General features: G+C 42.0%; 1 protein-coding gene across 1 annotated transcript in view; it reads right to left on the bottom strand.

Moving 5' to 3' along the window:
* Positions 1-20,521, bottom strand: part of PHACTR3 (phosphatase and actin regulator 3) — a 93,175-nt gene that overhangs the window by 9,653 nt on the left and 63,001 nt on the right. Inside the window, exon 8 of the mRNA XM_030463355.1 lies at positions 17,572-17,725. Coding sequence (XP_030319215.1) covers positions 17,572-17,725 — 154 coding nt within the window. The remainder of the gene's footprint in view (positions 1-17,571; positions 17,726-20,521) is intronic.

Here is a 20,521-nt window from a genome sequence, read left to right as displayed (position 1 = left end):
TCTCTCCATGCAAGGTATATATTCTCCCAGGATCTGTACATTAGATTTCAGAGGCCTCTTTTAAACTGGGGGATTAAAAGCCCAACAGCAATTACTAACAGAGTACGAGAATGCATTTGTGTGTGTGTATATACAGAAGGGTCTGTATATTTACATTTATGTAGTTACAGTATGTATCACAGTTACTATGTTAAAGCTCTGTTTGACTTTGGCTTTGATAAATACACAGTAGGTGCCCAGAGGCAACATATTTCTGTGCCCACCCTCAGGTTTACCCACAAGAGGAGGAAAAGGTGCAGGAATAAATGTGCATATTTATGTGAGAGAAGGACATTGTAATTTTTTTTTTCTGAGTTTTTCAGAGATATGGATCATGCTTGTAAGATTTTTGTCATAGTCACAAAACTGGAAGTGGATTTTTGTTCAAAATAAAATTCCATCAGGATTTTGGGAAGCTGGGGATAATGTGAAAGCAAAAAATACAGTGAGAGTCACAATCTAATGATGAGAAGCGTCAACACTGCAGATGTTTTTGCTTCCAAAGTCTAGAGACATTTTGTTTCCAGTGTATTTTTCTGTTCAGGAGAAGCCTCTTTGCCCAGAAACCCCTTTCCTTTGCTTTCTCCACTACAACAGCTCTGCTGGGAGTTGAGTGGAAGTGAGGGAACTCCGGGTGGGGCTGCTGATTGCGATGAGGGGCCGCAGCCCTGAGCTCAGCCTGGCTGGGTCTTTCCCAGGTCTGGAGAGGAGCGTGCCCGCTGCCAGAGCTCATCTTGTCTGAGACTCTCAGCTGCCTTGGGAGGATGGGGCTTCATTCCCCCAAGGGGGTCTAAGCAGCCCCAGGTGGACTTTGATTCCTCAGAGGGAGACTCAGAGTCCACCTTGATACCACTGGCTTCCTTCCAAACTCACCTACAGACAGGCTTGGAGCGAGATAAGTACAGAGACCTTTCTGAGGGCTACCAGGTCAGCTGCTCAGCACAGTGCAAGGGAAGCTGCAGGTTAACACTATCTGAAAAGCATGTTCCTCATGAAGAAGCCTAAGGAGGAAATTGTTTCAGATGAGCTTCTGCCTGGGCTTTGAAGAACTGTTCTCCTGGAACCATGGGTCCACGTGGGCCTTCCCAAGCAACAAGTGTTCTGTTTTGCATATTTATTTCTTGTTAGTTTTTTCTTTTTTTGCTCCTAAGCTGTTGAAATATGAAATACTGCCACTGACAGAACCAGAAAACATTCCCTGTGCATTGAACTTGATGTTTTTTCCTCATAAAGAAGACGTCCAGCCTTGTGGAAGGCCCACCACGGCCTCGGAAACACCCTCGCGCCTCAGGGAAACCTGGAAGAGGCAGCTGGCTCTCCTCACACCCTTGTTGGGGAGTGGAGGCTGAGAAGCAGGTACTGAGGAACAAAGGCTCCAGAGAGGGGTTGCTCAGATCTCTGAAGTTTAAAGAAAATAAATTCCAGCAGTATAATGATTATCAGCAAACTACATTGCAGCAGAGGAGCCCATGTGTGAGCCTGGAGAATGAAGCGGGCACCTACCATAAAGAAACTTCTATGGAGGCTGCAAACTGAACCCTCAGCAGACTGTGAAGGACTTCCACAAGGTTTGCACAGGGAGGATTTTGTACCACAGAGCTGCAGGCCATTTTGAAGCAGAATTGGCTCGTTTACCGTGGGTTCAGCAAAGTACCTGCACCTGGGTGTGGGTAGTTGCAGGGCTCCCCCCTGGGCTAGCCTGCACCCTGGCAGTCCCATATTGCTCAGCAGCTCTTTAAGGAGCCATTGAGGATCTGAGGTGGGCATGAAGCTCTAGCACTGCTGCAATGCTGACGTGGATGCATTTGGGTAAGTCCTGTATTTTCTGTTTCTATTGTATATTTACCTGTGGACTTGCAGACTTGTGGAATTTACCTCAGGGAGGTGGCTGTAAACTCCACTGGGAGCACTAAGAGCACCACTTTTGTTGTGGCATAGTAATTGTTTCTTTGCTGTTGACTTCAACTTAGATACCTATCTCCTGCATTTGGAAAAAGCATCCAATTAATGTTGTTCTGTTCTTGGGTTGTATTAAAATCTAAGTTTGTGTATTTTTGGACTGTCTGTTGAGGCAGACACCTCAGCCCTGCTGAGGTGCTCTGGTGGTGCCTCCAGAGCCATGACTGGGTCAGCCTTGAAAACTCTCAAGTAACTTTCAGGCAAGTCCCATCTCTGTCCAAACTTCTCCAGAGCAGTAAATGTGTGGACAGTTTCTGTCTGATGGTCTCAAGAGTATCTGGTCAAGGAATCTGCTTCCACATTAGCTTAAGCCAAGGGATGCCAAGGACAGAAGTAAGCAGAGCTGAATCAGCAGTGCCTCAGTCGAGGTCACTGCAGCTGCCTCAGGGAAACGAGGCAGAACAGGAGGCATCAGTGTTGCTTCCCTGCAAGTGATATTTGAACACAGCTCAGAGAGTGTGCTGTATGTGCGTCAGAGATGATACAACTTTTGATAGAGGCCAAAATAGGAATAATTTTTCAAAATGCTGAAGCAATTTCCATAAACTGGGGGTGGTGGGGGTGGTGGGGGGTGGGCAGGCGGTGGCAGCGGTGGCGGGCAACACACAGCACCACACAGTTGGTTCTGAAGTTCACAAAAATAACAAAGTTTGTGTTATTGTTCTGTGCTAAGTGACCATAAGACTTCAAGCAGTAATTGTTCTTTAGCTGTTAGAAGTTTATAGGGTATTCTGGGATACTTTCAGATTACCATTAAAATGTCTTATCCAGTAATATGGATTTGGAATGATAATTGGATAAATTTATGTATTTCCATCTCTCATAAGCCAAAGATTTTGCCTGCTCCCATGTCTTGAGGGTGAGAGGAGGAGGTTATTGCAGGTGTTGCTCAGCTGGCTGTGTTTTGCCCAGAGAACAACCTGCAGGTGTGGTCATGTGCACTCTTGGTCTCAAAGTACCCTGGATGTGGAGAGTCTGCACATAGCCTCAGGGTATTTGTTTTCTCCATGGGATGTGCACATGGAAATCCTGTGGCCTTCATGAGTGCTCCATGCTGGCTCTAAGAGGGGCAATAAATCTATGTCTGGCTGGCTGTTTCCCTTGACGTAGGTGTGCAGTGCCTAATTGTAGCAAAACAGGCTGCCCAGGGAGATAATGAGTACTGTCCCTACCAGCCCCGTGGGTGGGGAAGTTTCTTTGGGCTGGGCTGGTGGAGTGGGCTTGCAGCCCTCCACCACAGGAGTCTGGTTTGAGGTCCTGTTAACTAAGATGTTTGCCACATGCACAAGTGCAGAAGCTAGATTTGCCTTTGACAGGAAAACCACTAATTGCTCTTCCCCTCTGGGGCAAGGTCACATGTTTGTGAGCCCAGTGACTTGTACATGTGCCTGTGACTGCTGATCAATACATCAATATTTACTTCACACAGCCAGGTTGTCTCCTTCACATTGAAGGGCATTAATGTCTTGGGACCAGCATTGCACCAAGGCTGATGGTATTGGACTGGTACAGGTGACTCAGAACCCTCAGCAGTCCAAGGATTTGCATGTGTCACTAGGATCCCAGGGTCTGCTATCAGATGGGCAATGCATCAATATGTCCCACAAGCATGAGACACTGCCAGGTTCTCTGTTCTCTTTGTTAGTCTTAGCAGTGTCTGCTTTGTCCGTTGTGGGAACTGCCTCTCACAAAGCCACAGCAAGCTGTGGGCTTGCAGGTATGGGCACAGAATAACTGACGAGACAGATTGGGAACAGGTACAGCCCACCTGTATGCACTTGGGGCTATGCTGACTTCCTGTATTTCAGTCTGTCCTATCTAGCTCCTATGCCTAGCAGACCCTAGCAAGCACTCAGCAGAATCTACTGCAAAAAGCTTGCATTCTTTGTACGTGGCATATCTTATCTGTCCCCAAAATGTGCTTCTTTATTTCCCAAATGTATTTTTGCATGGAGTCTCTTGCACAGATATGGTATGTATGATTATCAAGGAACTTGATCTCTTTCAGATTTGTAGCTGAAGCCAAAACCCATACTTTAGAATCCTTTTTCTGCTTCTTAGTACGATCCATGTGATTCTGATAATCTCTTACAAAGGGCGAAGTAGACTGGGTAAACTTGGACACGTGCAGGTGCCTGTTGACTCTGGACTGACAAGTAAGCAATCAATTCAGCCTTCAGTAAATCAGCTGTATCCAGTGGCAATTACATTGATTGTCTCTCATGACAGGTAGGTTTGCAGATGGAGTTGGGAGGGAGGCAGCGGGGAGGATCCCTCTCACAAGAGAGCTCAAGGCAAAAGGAAGAGAAATGGGAGTGCCCTGAACTTGCTTCTCATAAAGCAGCTTGTGTCTGCTGCCCATCAGGAGACAAAGGCTCTGCCTCTTAAATTGGCATCTCTATTATCAGAACATCATGTTCAATTGAACAAGAAGTTTATTTTCATCTTTCCCATAAGTGGCTGTGAAGAGGATGTGTGCCAGGACTTTGAGTCACCCACACGCTGCACTGTGGCAGTGCAGTACTGCCTGCAAAGTACAATTATGGGTAATAGTAAATTCTTGGTAGGAGGCAGTTGCCTTCCACAGTTTACAAAATTAGAAGGCAGACACTGAGGAATAAATTAGGTTTTACCTCAAGGTAATTCTGGAGCATGTCAAATGTGGTAGGTGAGTCATGAGCCAGCACTTCCCATAACAGCATATGAGTAGTTGCTGCCACTCTGATTTTTGGAAGGCTAAACAGCAGTATGAAAGGGTGAGCTGGCATGGTAGGTTCTGCAAGTTGTTTGCAAAAACTTTACTTCTTTAACATTATTCAAAATTTCTGTCTGTTCATTTGTAAGCTACTTTCTGCATACAAATAATGGAACTGGCTTTGGGTGTCCAGTAGGAGATACTGGATAAATGCAGTGGCTGTAGATGTTGCCTTAATTGCATATTGTACTCATTTGTTTGTCCTTTAGTTCTGTCTGGGTTTTCAAGGCTGTAAATCAGCAAGAGTTCAGTTAGTTATGTTGTCACTCATCTCCCAGGCAATTACAGTTGTCTATCATTCTGATTTCTATAATAGAAATGCTGCAATGAGCAGTTCAGATTTCAGTTGTCATACAAATCATGTACTTTCCCATGTGACCCTTACACCATAACCCACCATCCCAGAACAACCTACATACTTGTCACAAGTTTGCTGATAAGCACTGTGTGGGCTGAAATACACCAAGGATGCTACTATCTAATTATGTGAGAGGATTCAGATGGAGAAGGCTTTAGAGTAATCACTGTTTTCAGCACCTGTGAAAGCCTCACTGCATTTCACCTTTGGTTTCATAGTTTTCTCAGTGTGTGAGGACAAAAGACCAGACAGCTGGAGAGCAAAACATGTCTCAGTTCAGAGCCCTGCTGTAAAGTTCAGTGAAGATGCTGAGCATCCTTCTATCAGCTTCAGGAGGCTTTTGTTTTCATAACTCTGTCAAGATGCAGTTAAAGACTCTTGGACAATGCTGTAGCACATTCCAGGACCAAAGTTACATAAAGGTTTTAATTTTCAGTTGATCTGTCTTTTAATATACAAGACCTAATATACTATATTTGAGTGTAAATGCTTATTTCAGAACAGTAGCTTTCTCTTCTCTCATCTGCTGCCCCCCTCTGTGGTTTAACTGAGCTGCTACACAGAAGATCTGTCCTGTTTGTAATAGAATTACAATATTTAGTTATTAGGGTGACAAGAGCACAACTGATTATGTAGCCAGGGACATGCTCCAAGTAGTTTGCTGAGTGATTCTTTTGGTAGCAATGTCAGTGTGAGGTGCACTACCACTTTTCCTTCTGCTTTGTCTTGCAGCTGGGCAGGGAAAGGGTTCAGGGAGTACATTCAAGCTAAAAATAGCTCGGCAAGAAAAACTGCTGAAAGAACATGTTCTTCAAACAACAGTGCAAGTAGTTCAGACTCCCAGTGCAACTCTGCTGAAGGCCAGGGGGTCTCAAGGCTGTGTATTTAAAAGTATTTTGAAGGGTCTGCCAATTGAAACCACATCCTTGTTATGATCTAGGTCACACTGTGCAGGTCACTGAAAATGGTGAATAATATTTCATTGCGAAGCAATAGCTTTTTTTTCCCTTTTTTTTTTTTTTTTTTTTTTTTCCTCTGAAGCAGGAGAGTAAAACTCAAGCCCCATGTTTCCACAAAAAACAACTGAGTAATATGATTTCTATGATATGTAAAAAATGTTATGTATTAGATCTGGGCAAAATGAGCACACTGTGGGTCTAATGATTCAGGAAAAGCAAACAAAAGGGATTATGAAGTAATACTGAAATCAGCCCTGATAGTAACTGCTTGAGGAACAGAGGGAGTCTGCAAGTCAATCACTAAGACATCAGAAGCACATCTTGGTGCAGTGGTAAGGACTGAGATTTTTCCAAAAAAGACTCCTAGTGGAACAGTTGCATAGTCCTGGGTGACTGGAAAGAGAAAAGAAGTTAAATCTCAACTTCAGTGTATAAACAGTGCCTACTTACAATGCTTGTATTGATCTCCTCCAAGGAGACTGAGGCTGGGTTGCCAGCACCCTTGAGCCCTTTAACAAACAAAGTGTCTGCAGGCTCATGGCTCAACTTGCTGGGCAGCCAGCAATGGGATTTCAGCCACCACAGCCAGAGGGAACATGGGCAGAGAAAGACATGTCAGTTTGGACTGTAGCACTAGCTGTGTTTCGAAGTATATCAAATAGAAATATTGTACATGGATGGATCTGTCTCAGAACACCCTGAATTCAGCTAGGATAACACTGTTGCAACTGCTCACAAAGCCTATGAAGAGTTGGCCTTACCAACAGATGCCACTGTGATCTACAACTGTGGGATTTGGGTCACTGGAAGAAACCACAGCTAGATTTGCAGAGAGCAGACAAAGAAATATTGGTATGCACAGCTTGTCAGCCTATGCTGCTGACTATACATAAATTCTCTTCCACTCCCTCATTTAGTGCAAAATGGCCACTCCTGACAGCTGCTGAGGATTTCCCCATGCAGTGCAAGCTCTGGAGAATGTAGTTCACTGTTCCCTGTAACCTGTATTGTTTATTAAGGACTCTTCAGCAATCTGCAGAGTTTGAAGTGACACATAAACATCTGCAGGCATATTTACCACTGCAGGGTGTTGTGTAAAGCAACAGCAAAGATTTATCCAGAGCTGGTGGTATCACCCCCAACATGAGTGGGGTGTGCCATTGCATTCTGTAAACTGCTTGTAATGTCAGGCTTTATGCCAAGGGATAGCTTTCTTAATCACTGAAGTAAATCAAAGAAAATGAAGCATTCCTTGGGCTTTGCCTAATCCCTAAAGAAAAAAAAAAAACCTAAATGATAATGGTTCTTAAAGTTGCAAATGTCTCTAGGGTAGACAGTCCCTGCTGGGACCATATGTGTGACTGCACACCTGCTCTCACATTGCAGGGATCTCTCTAGAAACGTTCTCCCTGGCATTGCAAGTACTTTCTAGTTTTCTCCTGTCAGTCGCCCACATAGCATCTCTGAAAGGATGGGATATCCCTGCCTTCAGATAGCGTGTCACCATCTGTTGGACTATTTTCTATTTCTCTCCTGTATGCTATTGTTAGCCCAGCATTTTTCAGCACGGAGCTAGACCAACAGCTTGCCTGCATACTGTCACTAACCAAAGCTGGCCAGGGACACGCATCCTTTGCCCACAGTATGTTCTGAATCCTGCTGCTTTACTGCATTCCCATTTATTTTATTTAAATCTGGGTTTTTTCAAAATTTCTCTTGAGGTTATGTTGGTTTTTTAATGTGAAGCATGTTCCTGCTACCAGCATGCAAAATGTAGTGAGAAATTCCATTGGCAACTCAGTGGCTCAAGCACTCTGGAGAGCGTGAGTCCCTTAGTCCCAGTGACAGGAATAATCATCTATTTTGTAGTTATTTCACTGGCAGATCTCATAGTGCTCTGCAAAGCTGGTCTATATGGTTCTCTCCGGGGTACAGAATAGGAACATGTTACAAAATGTCTTGTCTGGAAAACCAGACTTGCAAAGCCTCCAAGGATTTATTCAGTCCCCACTTCAAATGGTATTTTAGCAATTCTGTTTGCTTTTAAACTGGGCTGCTGTGTGACTGCTATGATGGGGGGGCTAAGCAGAGCAATGTGAGGTGGCAGTGGCTTCTTCAAAGCTAGAACAGGCTCTCTCCAAATGACCTCCAGCAAACACTGCTTTTCTAGGCTTCTGTAGCATGGCTTTTTCACTGCAGCTGATGCAGACACTTACAGGCAATGCTGTATTTGAGTGCTGGGCCTCCAGTCCACAAGAACATCCCTGCTAACTCCGAGCTTTCTGCTCCAACCATCCTTGTAGATCTAAGCTTGGTGTTTCCACATATCTATCATTCTCTGCTTTTTCGTTTATGTTGTAAAAAGTCTGCCAAACGATTTCTTGAAACTAAACTGTGTGATCCCTATAAATATAATTTCCTTACCACGTTCATACTGTTGGTTTTTTTTACACCACCACCCCCTTTCCATATTGTGTGGTACTTGGAAGTACTGTAGCCACACCCTGTGATAATTATAATAAAAAGGCTGCCGTGTAGCCTGGCTAGAATATGGCTTTTGCAGACACCCTCAAATTAGCCTGATCTCCTTGCAATAGACCAGCTGCTATCTGGAAAGACTGTTGTGATTCCATCTCTTTATAGTTTTTTAACATGATTTCTGAAAAACTAATGAAGTATTAATTCATTCAGAATTTAATTAGCTTAATGAATATGATCATCTCAAGCAAATGACAAAGGCTGTTCATCTGTGAGTCATATAATTTTGATTTAGAGGGCTTTTTTTTCCAACAACAAGGCATTCCTGGTTTTATTCCAGTGTTTGTAGTATTTTGTATAATTTTAAGAAAACAAAAAACTCTCACATCTTTGAACAAGGGACTTGTTAGATTGAAGTAACCTGTTTCTTAATTGTCTTGACACAATCCACTGCATAAGTAGACTTTCAACAGAAGGTCTTCAGCTTCCAAAGGTGTTTCTTTTACATTTCACTGGATACATACTCGAACTTGTCTTACTAATTCTGGGGGTCCTTTTTTTGTGTTTTGGTGTGTTACATCTAACAGCTGTAGGAAAAGATACAAAATGGGAGCTTTTTCCGGGAAAACCCCCACTCTACAGAGTCTGGAGAGTTCAAGGAAGTGTGCTGGCCACTTAGATGATTTAATTATCCTGAAAAACAGATACTGAAGGAAACTTACAGTGCTCTGTTTGACCCAAGAAGCTCCTAAGTTACACACGTAAACAGGAAAACCCCCGCAAGACCTGATAATTCAGTTGTAGCTTGCTAGGGAGGCACAGGCAACAGAATCAAAAAGGTTTAGCTAGAGCTACATTTTAATAATTTATATGACTGTACAATATTTATTAAGAGCTGTTTGATTAAAACGATGACCTTCTGTTCTGACCTGTTTACAATTCTTCCTACCTCCCTATTTTCTAAGTATTTGTTTCCTTCATTTTTGATCCACTTCGCCTTCTCTAAGATACAAAAAGGCAGAAACTCTGACAGACTTTTTTTATTATTACTTTTATTTATTTATTTATAAGAAAGTAGCAAGCCTAAACCTGGGAGGCTTAATTCCTGGGAGGAATTAAGGTCTTGAATGATCAAGGCTGTAGAAGTTGTGCTTAGAGCCACAAGAGGAGGAAACTGTAGTAACCCTGAGAGTATTTGGAGGGCAATCAACTGCACTGTATTGATTGCCTTGGATCACATGTGGTGAACCAGTTCTTGGAAGAGAGCCCAAAAACGAGCTTGAGCTCTTCACACAAAGGTGCAGATGACTCATCTGACAACACTGTCCCACAAATCAGTGATAACAAACTGCTGTGGTAGGAGTCATGCCCTGCAGGTATGGTGTGTGCAAATGTGGCACCACACACTGAGAAAGAATTGCCTATTTCTTTTCCCAAACAAAAAGCCACACTACAAATTTTGTGGGAGAAATTAATTCTATCCACTTAGGTATTCTACTGGCAATTCACAGCAACCATTATGATGAAACTTTTATCTAGGCTGCAAACAAACTTGGTCAGGTTTGAAAGGAGGGTAGGGGAAAGCCAACACAACACCAAAACTACACCCCCACCTTCTCCCATCTCTTTTTTTCTTAGTTGCTTTTGAGTGGCAAGTCTGGAATTGGTTACATTAAAATTGAAAAACATGCAAAAAAAATCCTTCTAGCTGAGATTTTGTTTCTACCAGTTCATAGTCTTTCTGATACACACTGTCCATTCTGTTTTGCTTGTGCTTCACCTACAGTGAGCAAAGTGCTTGGTTTTAAGAGCATAAAACATTTTCCCTGAGTTTCATGAACAGGTTTAGAGAAAACAAACTAAATCCTAAATAATATCAGTAATACAGCAACCATTCCCACAAATCATGAGGGCTGTCACTGCAAATGCCTGAGTCCCTGCTCAACCTCTGCTTTATCAGGAGCTCCTAACTGCTACAGCACCTTGTTCTGGTCAGGTTTTTGTCATAAGAAAGCACAAATGGCTGTGACAACCAGAGCAGCTTATTTTGGCCCCTATCAATTATGCTTTGCAAATTAAATTAAAGCCAGTTTTCTGTAATTACTTGTACTGCAAAGCCAAATTAGTTTAAGGACCTAAATCATAATCCAATGTAAAGTGAAGGATTACAGAGCATTATTAGCTTTCTGAATATTTCCATTTTGGTTTATGACTGCTTGTCAGTCTACAGGGCTAGAGCCCAAATCTTCAGGCACGTGTAGATGCCTAATTTCTGAGAGAGGATCTGAGCCTGAACACATGCTACTTCCTGTAGGCAGTTTGACAGGGCAAAACAAGTGCACTATTTCTTCCCGTAAATATTTTCTCCTTATCACATTTGCTTTAGCATTTTTCCTGTGAGTTTATTTATGAAATTATGCTCTCTTGTGACACATTACAGATTTTTGAACCCTGATTTTTTTTTTATTTTTTTTTTTAATTCCAGTTTTGCTAGTGCCACTTATGCTAGAAAGCCTATTTGAGGAATTGACCCTGTGTCCCAGAAAAAGCCCTGGATATTCCTGTCTGTATTTACACCTACCTGCTGATCTGCTTTTCCCTTCCCTGCTGTGCACTGACCTGCTGCCCTTGCCTTCACAGTGCCTGGAAAACGTTTTATTATGAATTCCTGGCAGTGAAGCCGGGGAAGTACAAGAGCAGTGCAAGGAGCTAGTGACTCCCCAGGAGACACTCTCTCATAAGCTGTGTCCTGGAAATCTGAAATTTTTTCTTGTCCTGGGACAGAAGTAACTGTAATGACCTTTCTTCATATTGGCATAAAGTAAATACCCAACATTTTGAACAGGAGGTAGATGCTAAATCCTTAGTGATACAAACCTGCACCAAGAACAGTTTTGAGTCATGTGCACATTGTTCAAATCAAAATAACATACAGGACTAAGATGTCTCTGTTGTGGCCCTTTATAAATGAACAAGTGTGTTCAAAAATTCTTGCCAAACATGTTGGTCTGAGACAGCAAATTGGTCTTTCTGGTTCAGCTGCAGATGATGGCTCTTACCCAGATTTGATTGAGTGTTCCATAATGAAATGTGCATGCAGTGTGCTGTAGCAAACAAGCAAAAGTGGTTCAAGAGCCTCTATCCAGAGGGTCCACTATGACCACACACTCATGGTTTCTTACTTGCTGACCAGGGGTTTGGATTAGTGAAGTTCATTCTAGTTTTGCAAGTGCAATACCTGTAAGGGGACAAGGGCTACCTCTGCCAAGAGCTTTTTAGACTGCAGTAAAAAGAGCAGGGTAGCCAAGGTGTGGCAGGTAAAAATGTACTTGAACCTCTTCTAATACATGTTTTTGAGCTGCACTGCAGCTCCCTTGGATCTGAAAAGCCCTGCAAACAGGAGGCTAAACTGATTGATGGTTTGGAGACATGAACAAAACTTGAGCTTTCTCCCTTTCCTCCTATGCCTGTTGCAGAGTTACTCTGACAGCTGATAATAAACCTCAGCCCATTTCACTGTAAGGACAGTGATGTCAGTCCCTGGGTAAATAACAGGGTTTCCAGCTGTGTGTCACTGAATGCCACCAAGGAAGAGCATGGGGAATAGTACTGCCTATGGGATGCAGACATCTAAATCCTAGAGGCAGCTCCAGAAGCTCTCAATTATCACTTACACTTCCCCCAGTCCTTTCCCTTTATTCCCCACAATATTTTTTTTCATGTAGCCTGAGAAGCTAAGCCCATAATGAAAAGAGACTAAACATAAAAAAGAAAATAAAACCCCAAATCCTCACCAGATACCAGGAGTAAAAAACACTCAAGCATAGTGCAAGCTGTTAGTAAAATAATGCAGCCACACGCAAATCTCCAACAGCACCCACCCCCCCAAACTCTGTCCCTGCTGCCAGTATCTTGTCCTGCTGTGAGCATAGTGCTGAGCAAGGAAAACGGGAGACTCCCTCAGCTCACACACACACACCCAGAATTAGATCGTAGCTCTAAATTTAGCTCCTGTCTCATGCGAGGAGCTGAAGCTTTTGCAGCAGCCCACACTGTGCTCACTGCGTTTATTTTTAGCAGCAGCGACAAAGTTACCTGAATGATTTCTGCGGAGTAGGAACGAAATGCATTAAATTACACACAGCTAATGAGCAGTGGCAGCTGATCTTTGTGTCTGCCCTTGCCTTTCTGTCTCTGGAATAAATGTGTGTCAGGTCTTCCCAGCCTTCTGAAATTGGGGCAGTTCCCTGATTTCTAATTCAGCGTGTGGGCGTTTGAGCACAGTTGGAGCTTCATCAAAAAAAACCCCTTGATAATCTCTAGGTGAATTTAGGCAAGTCACTAAACTGGGCTCAGTTCAGTGTCTACTTAATACTTTTCTGCATTAGTGCTGCTAGTAGTTTGTACTCCATGGTCAAAATCAAATACAATATTCTGCAAATTTCTGTGCATTCAGCTCAGGTTCCAACTGAATTTCACTCTCTGGAGGGCTGATACCTTTTCAGTGAGGAAAGATGCACTGAGATGTTCCTGTGGGAAAGTGGCACTGGGCACAGCTTTTGTTTCATCAATAGGAAAAAAATTTCCTTTATGATTGCTCTGTGTAACTGCTATGGTCTATGCTTTTAGGCTGCAAATCTCAAGTGCTGTTTTCTTGGTATTCTGTTTCCAACAGCACTGATAACTTCACACTCTGTTATGCGAGGCTGACATACAAACCAGGTTCTAATTTGAATGTGGATTTAGCCATGCCTGCAGTTTGTGAGCAAGTCAACTTGAAAATACCTTTCCAAGAACCTCAGGGCAACAGTAGAACTGCAGATTTCCAGATGTGGTATTGAATAAAGATACCTCCTTTCCATTTTGCTTTTCAAAAAAACCTTGCCCCAGCATGATCCACATTCCCATGCCAAGAATTTCAGTGTGGTAAAGATCAGTTTTAGGTGCTCAGCTTTTGGTTCCTGTTTGACTCCTTTGATGCCCACGTTTCTGTATCTGAATTCTTATCTCCGTTGTCCCTTCAGTGCTGTTTAATGTATCATTCCTAGTTATGCAAATATCCAGGAAGGTGAAGCAGAATATGAAGTGAAAATTATAATCTTTTCCAGGATGAAAATGTTTTCATTGAAACATTAAGTAATAATAGAGTGTCTTTAACTGTGGTTATACAAGGCATACTTGAGAAGTACCATTCACCCAGGTGGTTCAAACATCGACTTTCTTAACAATCAGATACCAGATCTAATTAAACAACCTTTGCCTGTGTCGCTCTTCAGGCTAGCTAGCAACTATCTTACTCCATGTTTCATCTTAAACCCCTACTAGAACAGAGTGAGTCTGTAAGGCAGAAAGCAGTTATTGTGAATAATTGTACTTGCAAATGTCTTTTCTGCCTCTTGATACAAAGAGTTCTCAATTCACTGAATTCCACTGAGGGCTTATTATCTGCACTCCAAACACACAATAATGGGAACCAAGACCTGTTGGGAGTCCTGTGTTCTAATGCACAGCAGAATATTGGAAGTGTACACCATAGCCTGGGGCATTGGGAATGCATGAATTAGTAAGAGAAAACACTACTGGAAAGGGAAATCTGGGGAAAATGGAATATTGAATATTGCCGTTTTGGAAGGAGGAGGAGGGAAATGTTCATGTTTCCACAGCAACAAGTGTTAGACCAAATTGGCTGCAGCATGAAATATAGCAATACACTTTTCAAAAACAGCAATGCACAGAAATGAATACTTGAGTCTGTACTCAAGCTGCTGTCAGTCAATAATAGGTATGAAGTCAGTGGATGTGCACTGATGTAAAGTTAAAATCTGGACCAAAAGATATAACAGAATTCCTTGATCTCTTTTGCAATGGAATGAGTGGAAAGTGAAGAAAGAGATTTTACCTTTGACTGCATAAACACTCTTTAGCACGATATAAAAGTTTGTTTTATCAGTAGGGTCACAAACACTGTTGAAATGTGTTCCAACCAGAACCATTTTAAAAATACAGTTCTGAGAAAATATTATTCTTTTGTCTCCCATTTTGGACGTCACTTAGACACTATTATTTGATATATTTTGCACATTATATACATCAACTGAGCTTTCCCTCCAGAGTACAGAGCTAGGCTATGGTAGCTGTGGGGTAATTTGCTAGACAGCTAGAGACTTTCAAATTCCTACGAATATGCTGGACAAATATTGCTCTTGAAAACCACTGCCTGTTTATTTGCCATTCTGATGCAGACAGCCATTAAATAACTACTCAGTAATCTGCCCAGGCATTATTCCTTTGTCCTAACCTACAGGTCTGCAGCCTGATGGTACATGTGGATTGAGCACTGAGCTGGCAAGTCCCACCGCTGTAATTCAGGAGTTAATTAGGACAGCAGCAGCAGCAGTGTGCTCTTATTTGCATAGGTAGTGGCAAAATCATACAGAGAACAGGCATTTCTATTGGATCCTATTTTCTAGGTAGTACTTCACACCTGAACTCTTAGCAGACCATTGCTTAGCACCAAACTTCTAAGTTGTCACAAAAAATTTATGCTGCACAAGTACCCATAAAATTAATGGATTTCAAGACCTCAATGTCTTGCAGGATTTTCACTCTGGTGTGGTTCCATTTCCACACTACCACTATGTTGTGCTCTGGGATGGCCTGGGTTTTGTGGGGTGAAACCTAGTCAGAAACTCAAGAGGGGTATCTCTAGGGCTTTGACTCTTTGGCCTTTACATTTTTTTCTTTCTTTTTTTTTTTTTTTTTACATCTCTGTTCTTTTCCTGGTGTAAATATTTTTCTACATGCATCCACCACCTGTACTTGTTTGCGTGGTCATGTTTGTTCTATTCTTGTGGATGAGTTAAGAGCTGAGCTGAACTTTGCCAGTGCACATATGTGCTGGAAGTGGTGTGGGAGATTGCTTCCAATCTGTTCTGCCATTCCTGGTATTCCAGCAATATCTTTACCATCTGTTCCCCGAGATGTGCTGAATCTTTCACGTTCCAGGAAGAAGGAGCTAAATGAAAGTCTGTCTTGCAGCACTTGGAACAAAGATGGCTTTTAGCCATGCTCTAAACGTTACCAATGAGACAAAGACCCTGCACTACAGATTTCTGTGGAAGACCATAGCAGGCACTATGGAGGCTTCTTTCACAGTGTTTACCTATAGACAATACATTTCCTAGCTTCTAGTAAAGATCAGCCCTTTTCTTCACCAGTATAGCAGTTTCCTTTTTAAGTCCTTGCTCGAACACCAGACTACAGGTATGCCTCCTTTAAAATAATCCTTCAGGATCATCATTAAGCAAGCTAAATGATAAATGAAAAGAAAAAGAGAAAGCTTGTAGTTACACCACCTGAAGCTGCAATTCCATTAGACCTTTCACACTTAAGAAAAGTCAGGCTGTATTGAAGAGAAGTGACAATCCAGGCATTTCAGCACTGTGAGGTGTGGTTGGTATGAGATAATCATCTCACTCAAGTGAATACTTTGTGATGGTCCAACTTAATTTTAGGGATGTGGTGGTGTGGAAACCACGTTGTGAATTTTAGAGCCATAAAATTAGGTTCGTGACGTATGAAGACATTTCACAAGCAATTGGCTGGCCAAAATACTGGAATTAACAATATTGGATAACAGCGTGAAATATTTCCCTAAAATAAATATACAGGGCTTGCAAGGTCAAGATGAAGCAAATCGAGATCCATGACATTTTCCTTCCTAAGCCAATGGGTCTGGCACATCTGTGACTCGCTCTGCCTGTGCCTCTACCAACTAATGTAAATTGTGGTGTGATATTTTCTACTTGTATGGAATGTATATTTTTTTGTGACAAGGACTGTCATCTGCTCTGTCTTGTGCAGTCACTGGCACAATGGACTGTTCCCTTTGGCTGTGGATTACTTCAAGACAGAAGGAAGGTGAATTGGAGGAGCATCTCATAGCTCACCCAAAATCCCATCTGTGTTCATTCAGCAGCTTGTTCCTTAGCTGAGGGCAAGTGTGGTGATTGCAGTGATGTTTTCTTCCGTGAACTCTGGTCCATTAGGACTTGTTCTCTGATCCATATGCGTGCTTTTCATTCCCTGTCCCCTGAGGTAAAGTTTAATCAAATGCACTCACATGAATGAGCTAGTCTAAATATCAATAAATGTTTCTTTCAGGAGAAGCTTGAGATATTTAATATTTAATAAGCCTTGAAAATGAACTTCTGTTCCTGTTTCTCAATTTGATTCCAAGCATTTTGGCAGAGAGCAATGCTCACTGTCCCAGTGTGGGCAGGCACAGCACAGATTATTTAACAATCCACTTTGTCTCATCTAAAATATTCATGTTATCAGATATCCAAATGTAGCTCTTAAAAAACACACAGAGAAAACAAATGGTGCAGTCTGAGCCTTACAGTTACCTTAAATCTTTGCTTCAGGCTGCACACCACAGTAATGCTGTATCTCTCATAGCACTGCCCTGTTGCCGTGGTTACTGTTAAAAACCATCCCTGCATCTGGACTTCCACAAACACCTTACTCATATGAGGGCACTGCTGCTGAATTTGCTTCTTCTGTAAAGCAGAAACAAATCCACCAATGCCCACAGCAGCCTTCTTTTACTCAAGTAATTACACGACTATAACATAGCCTTTATCCTCACATTCAGCCAGTGCTAACAAAGCAAAATCAAGTTAATACATAACTTATATTATTATTTTTGGAAAAGCATTAGCTTTCTGGAGGACTCCAAAATCTTATGTCAGTGGAACTGCAGGAAGATTTGAGAGAGTTTTGTCTCCTGCGTTGACTTCTGCTTTGTTTTCTACTGAAACCGAGGGAACCCTCACTGAGGAGGGACTTAAAATTTTTTTTTCATGTGTCTGGCTGATTGACAGCTGAAAGTGTGCTAAAGTGTATTTGGGGATGATTTACTGGAGGAAATGGGTTTGGAGCTGGGTGACAGTGTCTCATCTGACAGTACTCAGAGGATGCTTCATTGTAAAGGAAAGTCTCTTGGTTTTAGATAGACTTACTTTGAGAGTTTCATTTCAATTTGCTGCCGGATTTCCTGTCTTTCCTCATCTGTCCTCCTTGGGAAAATGTTCCTGTCTTCCAGCTCCTGCTTGCTTGGTCTGTTTCGTAGTTTTACTGCCAGCAATTCTTTCTTGCATTTTCTTGGCAAAGTACCTGGGACACATATTGAAAGGGAAGTTATTAGAAGGACAGCTCCTGGAGATGAAATATAAACATAAGAAGAGTGGGAAACGTACAGCGTGAGAGTGATCTTTATGGTAGTGTGCAGTGAGCAGTTGTACACCTTACCATAAGTAGCACTACAGTTGTGCAGGGCTCAGACACGGAACTGCTTACAAGTGCCGAGGGATCATATCCCTGTTATCTTTGTTATCCATTAGAAGTGAACAGGGCTCTCAGATGAAAATTATTTGAAGCTGAAACACGATTCATATCCCTAGTTTAGAAGTCAAATGCTCTGCATCTTGCCTCAGTCCTCTGAGTATCCCTACAGCCCAGAGCAATCCTGATTTCCTAAACCATTCAGTGGTGTAGTGAAATGAGGCAATCAGGTGTTGCTAATTATGAGGTGGGAGGTGTAAGCTTGTGTTAAGCCCACATGTGCCCAATTAGGGCTTCTCCTGCTCATGCGCAGCTGGGGTCAGCCCTAATTGGGCACAGGTGGGCTTAACACAAGCTCGCACCTCCTACCTCGTAATTAGCATCACCTGATTGCCTCATTTCACTACACAGTGGTTCCTGTGCAGAGGACTGGCTCACTCAGTGCCAAGATGGCTGGGACATGTACACCTTCTCTGGGTCACCAGGTATAACCAGGAATAGATAGAATGGTTACTGAAACAATTGTTGCTTAGCAACACTCACACACATATATATATAAATGCATTTTTATGTAAAATGTCATTCTGTTTACCTGGACTTAGAAATCAGAATTGTGAGCAGATGCTGTGTAACTTTACCACTAAGTGTAAGCCATTGTGTATATCTACATCCTGCCCGGGGTAACTGTGTCACAAGAGTTTCGTTAAGCAGTCAAGATTATACTGTTGATATTAGGCCTTTCCCCTCTGAAGACAGCAGGGGCAAATATTCCACAGAATTAAAATAAAGGCCAGGTTTTATGATGACTTGAAGAATTAATTGGCATTTGGGCAATAAGAGACACTAATACTGTGATTGCATGATCTGTCCTGTTCATAGTTAAAATACAGAAACACATTTTCCATCAATCAGACAACCTAAAGCATTGCCTTTACAGAAGAACTGCTCATAGGAGAACACACAGCAACTGTTTTGATTAGGAGGCCACTGCTCCTTAGTGTGCTGGATGTTGAGTCCTTCTTGATGCTTTTCTGAAGGCATTAGAAATATTCTTTCATTCTTACTTGAGGGAACTGTGTTTGACCATATGAGTTTCTGTATTTCTCCTGTAAATCTGTAGACTTCAGCAAATGAAAACTTCTGAGCTTATAAAACCATTTTTTTCAGGTTTTTTGAAAAGTACACAATAAAGGCCAAGTACACAAAAAAAGGCTGTAAATTAGAAAGCCATCTTTATTTTCAAATGTGGATTGAAAGTCTGAGGTGATGTCCATATTAGATGTGAAGCACCCTACTGAAATACACCCTAAATGGTTATTCTTCCATTCATTAATGACATCAAAGCTATGAGCATGCAGGAGTAGTCAGACTCCCTTCAGGCTGTTATAAAACTACTTGTGATACAGTATTTTACTTGATCTTTAAATTGTAGAAGAACAAGGGCCTAGAACCAGTTCTCAGACAAGGTCTGCTGTCCCTAATCTCCTTGAGGGCTATGTGAAACCAAAGCAAAGCTGGACCTTTTTGCAAGAAGTCAAGTTTTGAAGCTGATGTGGAGGCATTGGCTTAGACCAGCTCAGTGTATGCCCTAGAGGTTTGTATTTTAAAGTGGGACAGAACAACACAATATTTTGCTTGAAAAAAAGCAAATGTGAAGCTGTTCTTAAGGACTATGACTACTCTCAGGTTAGAAAGAGTCTAATATTTTGTGAAATTAAGTCCACAAATCATATCTGAAATATCTCAACTTTAACCCAAATCCTGCTGTAGTATTAGGGGAGTAAACAGCATGTAACCCTCTGAGGATAAGCTGTGCTCACTTCATCCAGATGTCTGCATTTCTAAAAGGCTTATGCTATAGCCACTCCCATGGTCCATATGCACTGATTAATCTTTAGAGTGCTTCATCAAAAAAAAATGCAAGAGACCTTGATTAATCTGGTCTGCTAGTCTAAGGAGCAGTTCCCTAGGCCTGACTTTTAATTCCTGAAAAATACTACCTGTGCAAAAAAGTCTAAAGGAGATTATATTACTCCTTTCAGGGAGATGTGCCAGGAAACACTCTGTAATTCATCTGTTTTCATCTGGACCAGCCCAGTGCTGTCCAGTTCTGTTATTCCACCTGCTGTAGGGATCCATTCTTGATATTTCAGAAACAATAAATGAATGGATAAAACAAAACCAGAGAACAAATTAAAAATACATTCCTAAACTAGTTCTTCTCACAGCAGTTTCAGCACCCTGAGGTAAATTGCTTCCTGATGACTATCTCAGTGAAAGGTGAACCTGCAAATACCCTTATTTACATATTATCTTCCTAAGGGTTATTTTTTCCTGGTCAACAAGGCATGTTCAGTGCCCATAACCAACCTATCTCAGGTAGGATCTTGCCTGTGGTTTGTTTCATGATTTATGGCAGCTCAGCTCAGACAACAATAAATGCCTTGAAAATTCTTGCAAACCAGTCCAGATTTTTTAAACTGTAAAGAATCTGGAGCTTTTCAGGGAATTATTCTGGTGCTATCGCTGTTAGTGATCTCTTCTTCCTCTATGAATTGTAAATGGGTGCTTTTGAAGGAATGTTGGCACAAGCAGTGCCACCCAGTGTCAAGATCAGAAATGACTTGC

The sequence above is a fragment of the Calypte anna genome, chromosome 20 (genome assembly GCF_003957555.1).
Source record: "Calypte anna isolate BGI_N300 chromosome 20, bCalAnn1_v1.p, whole genome shotgun sequence".
NCBI lineage: Eukaryota > Metazoa > Chordata > Aves > Apodiformes > Trochilidae > Calypte > Calypte anna.
The sequence above is the reverse complement of the archived record's forward strand: the minus strand, read 5'-3'. Positions and strand labels throughout refer to the sequence as shown.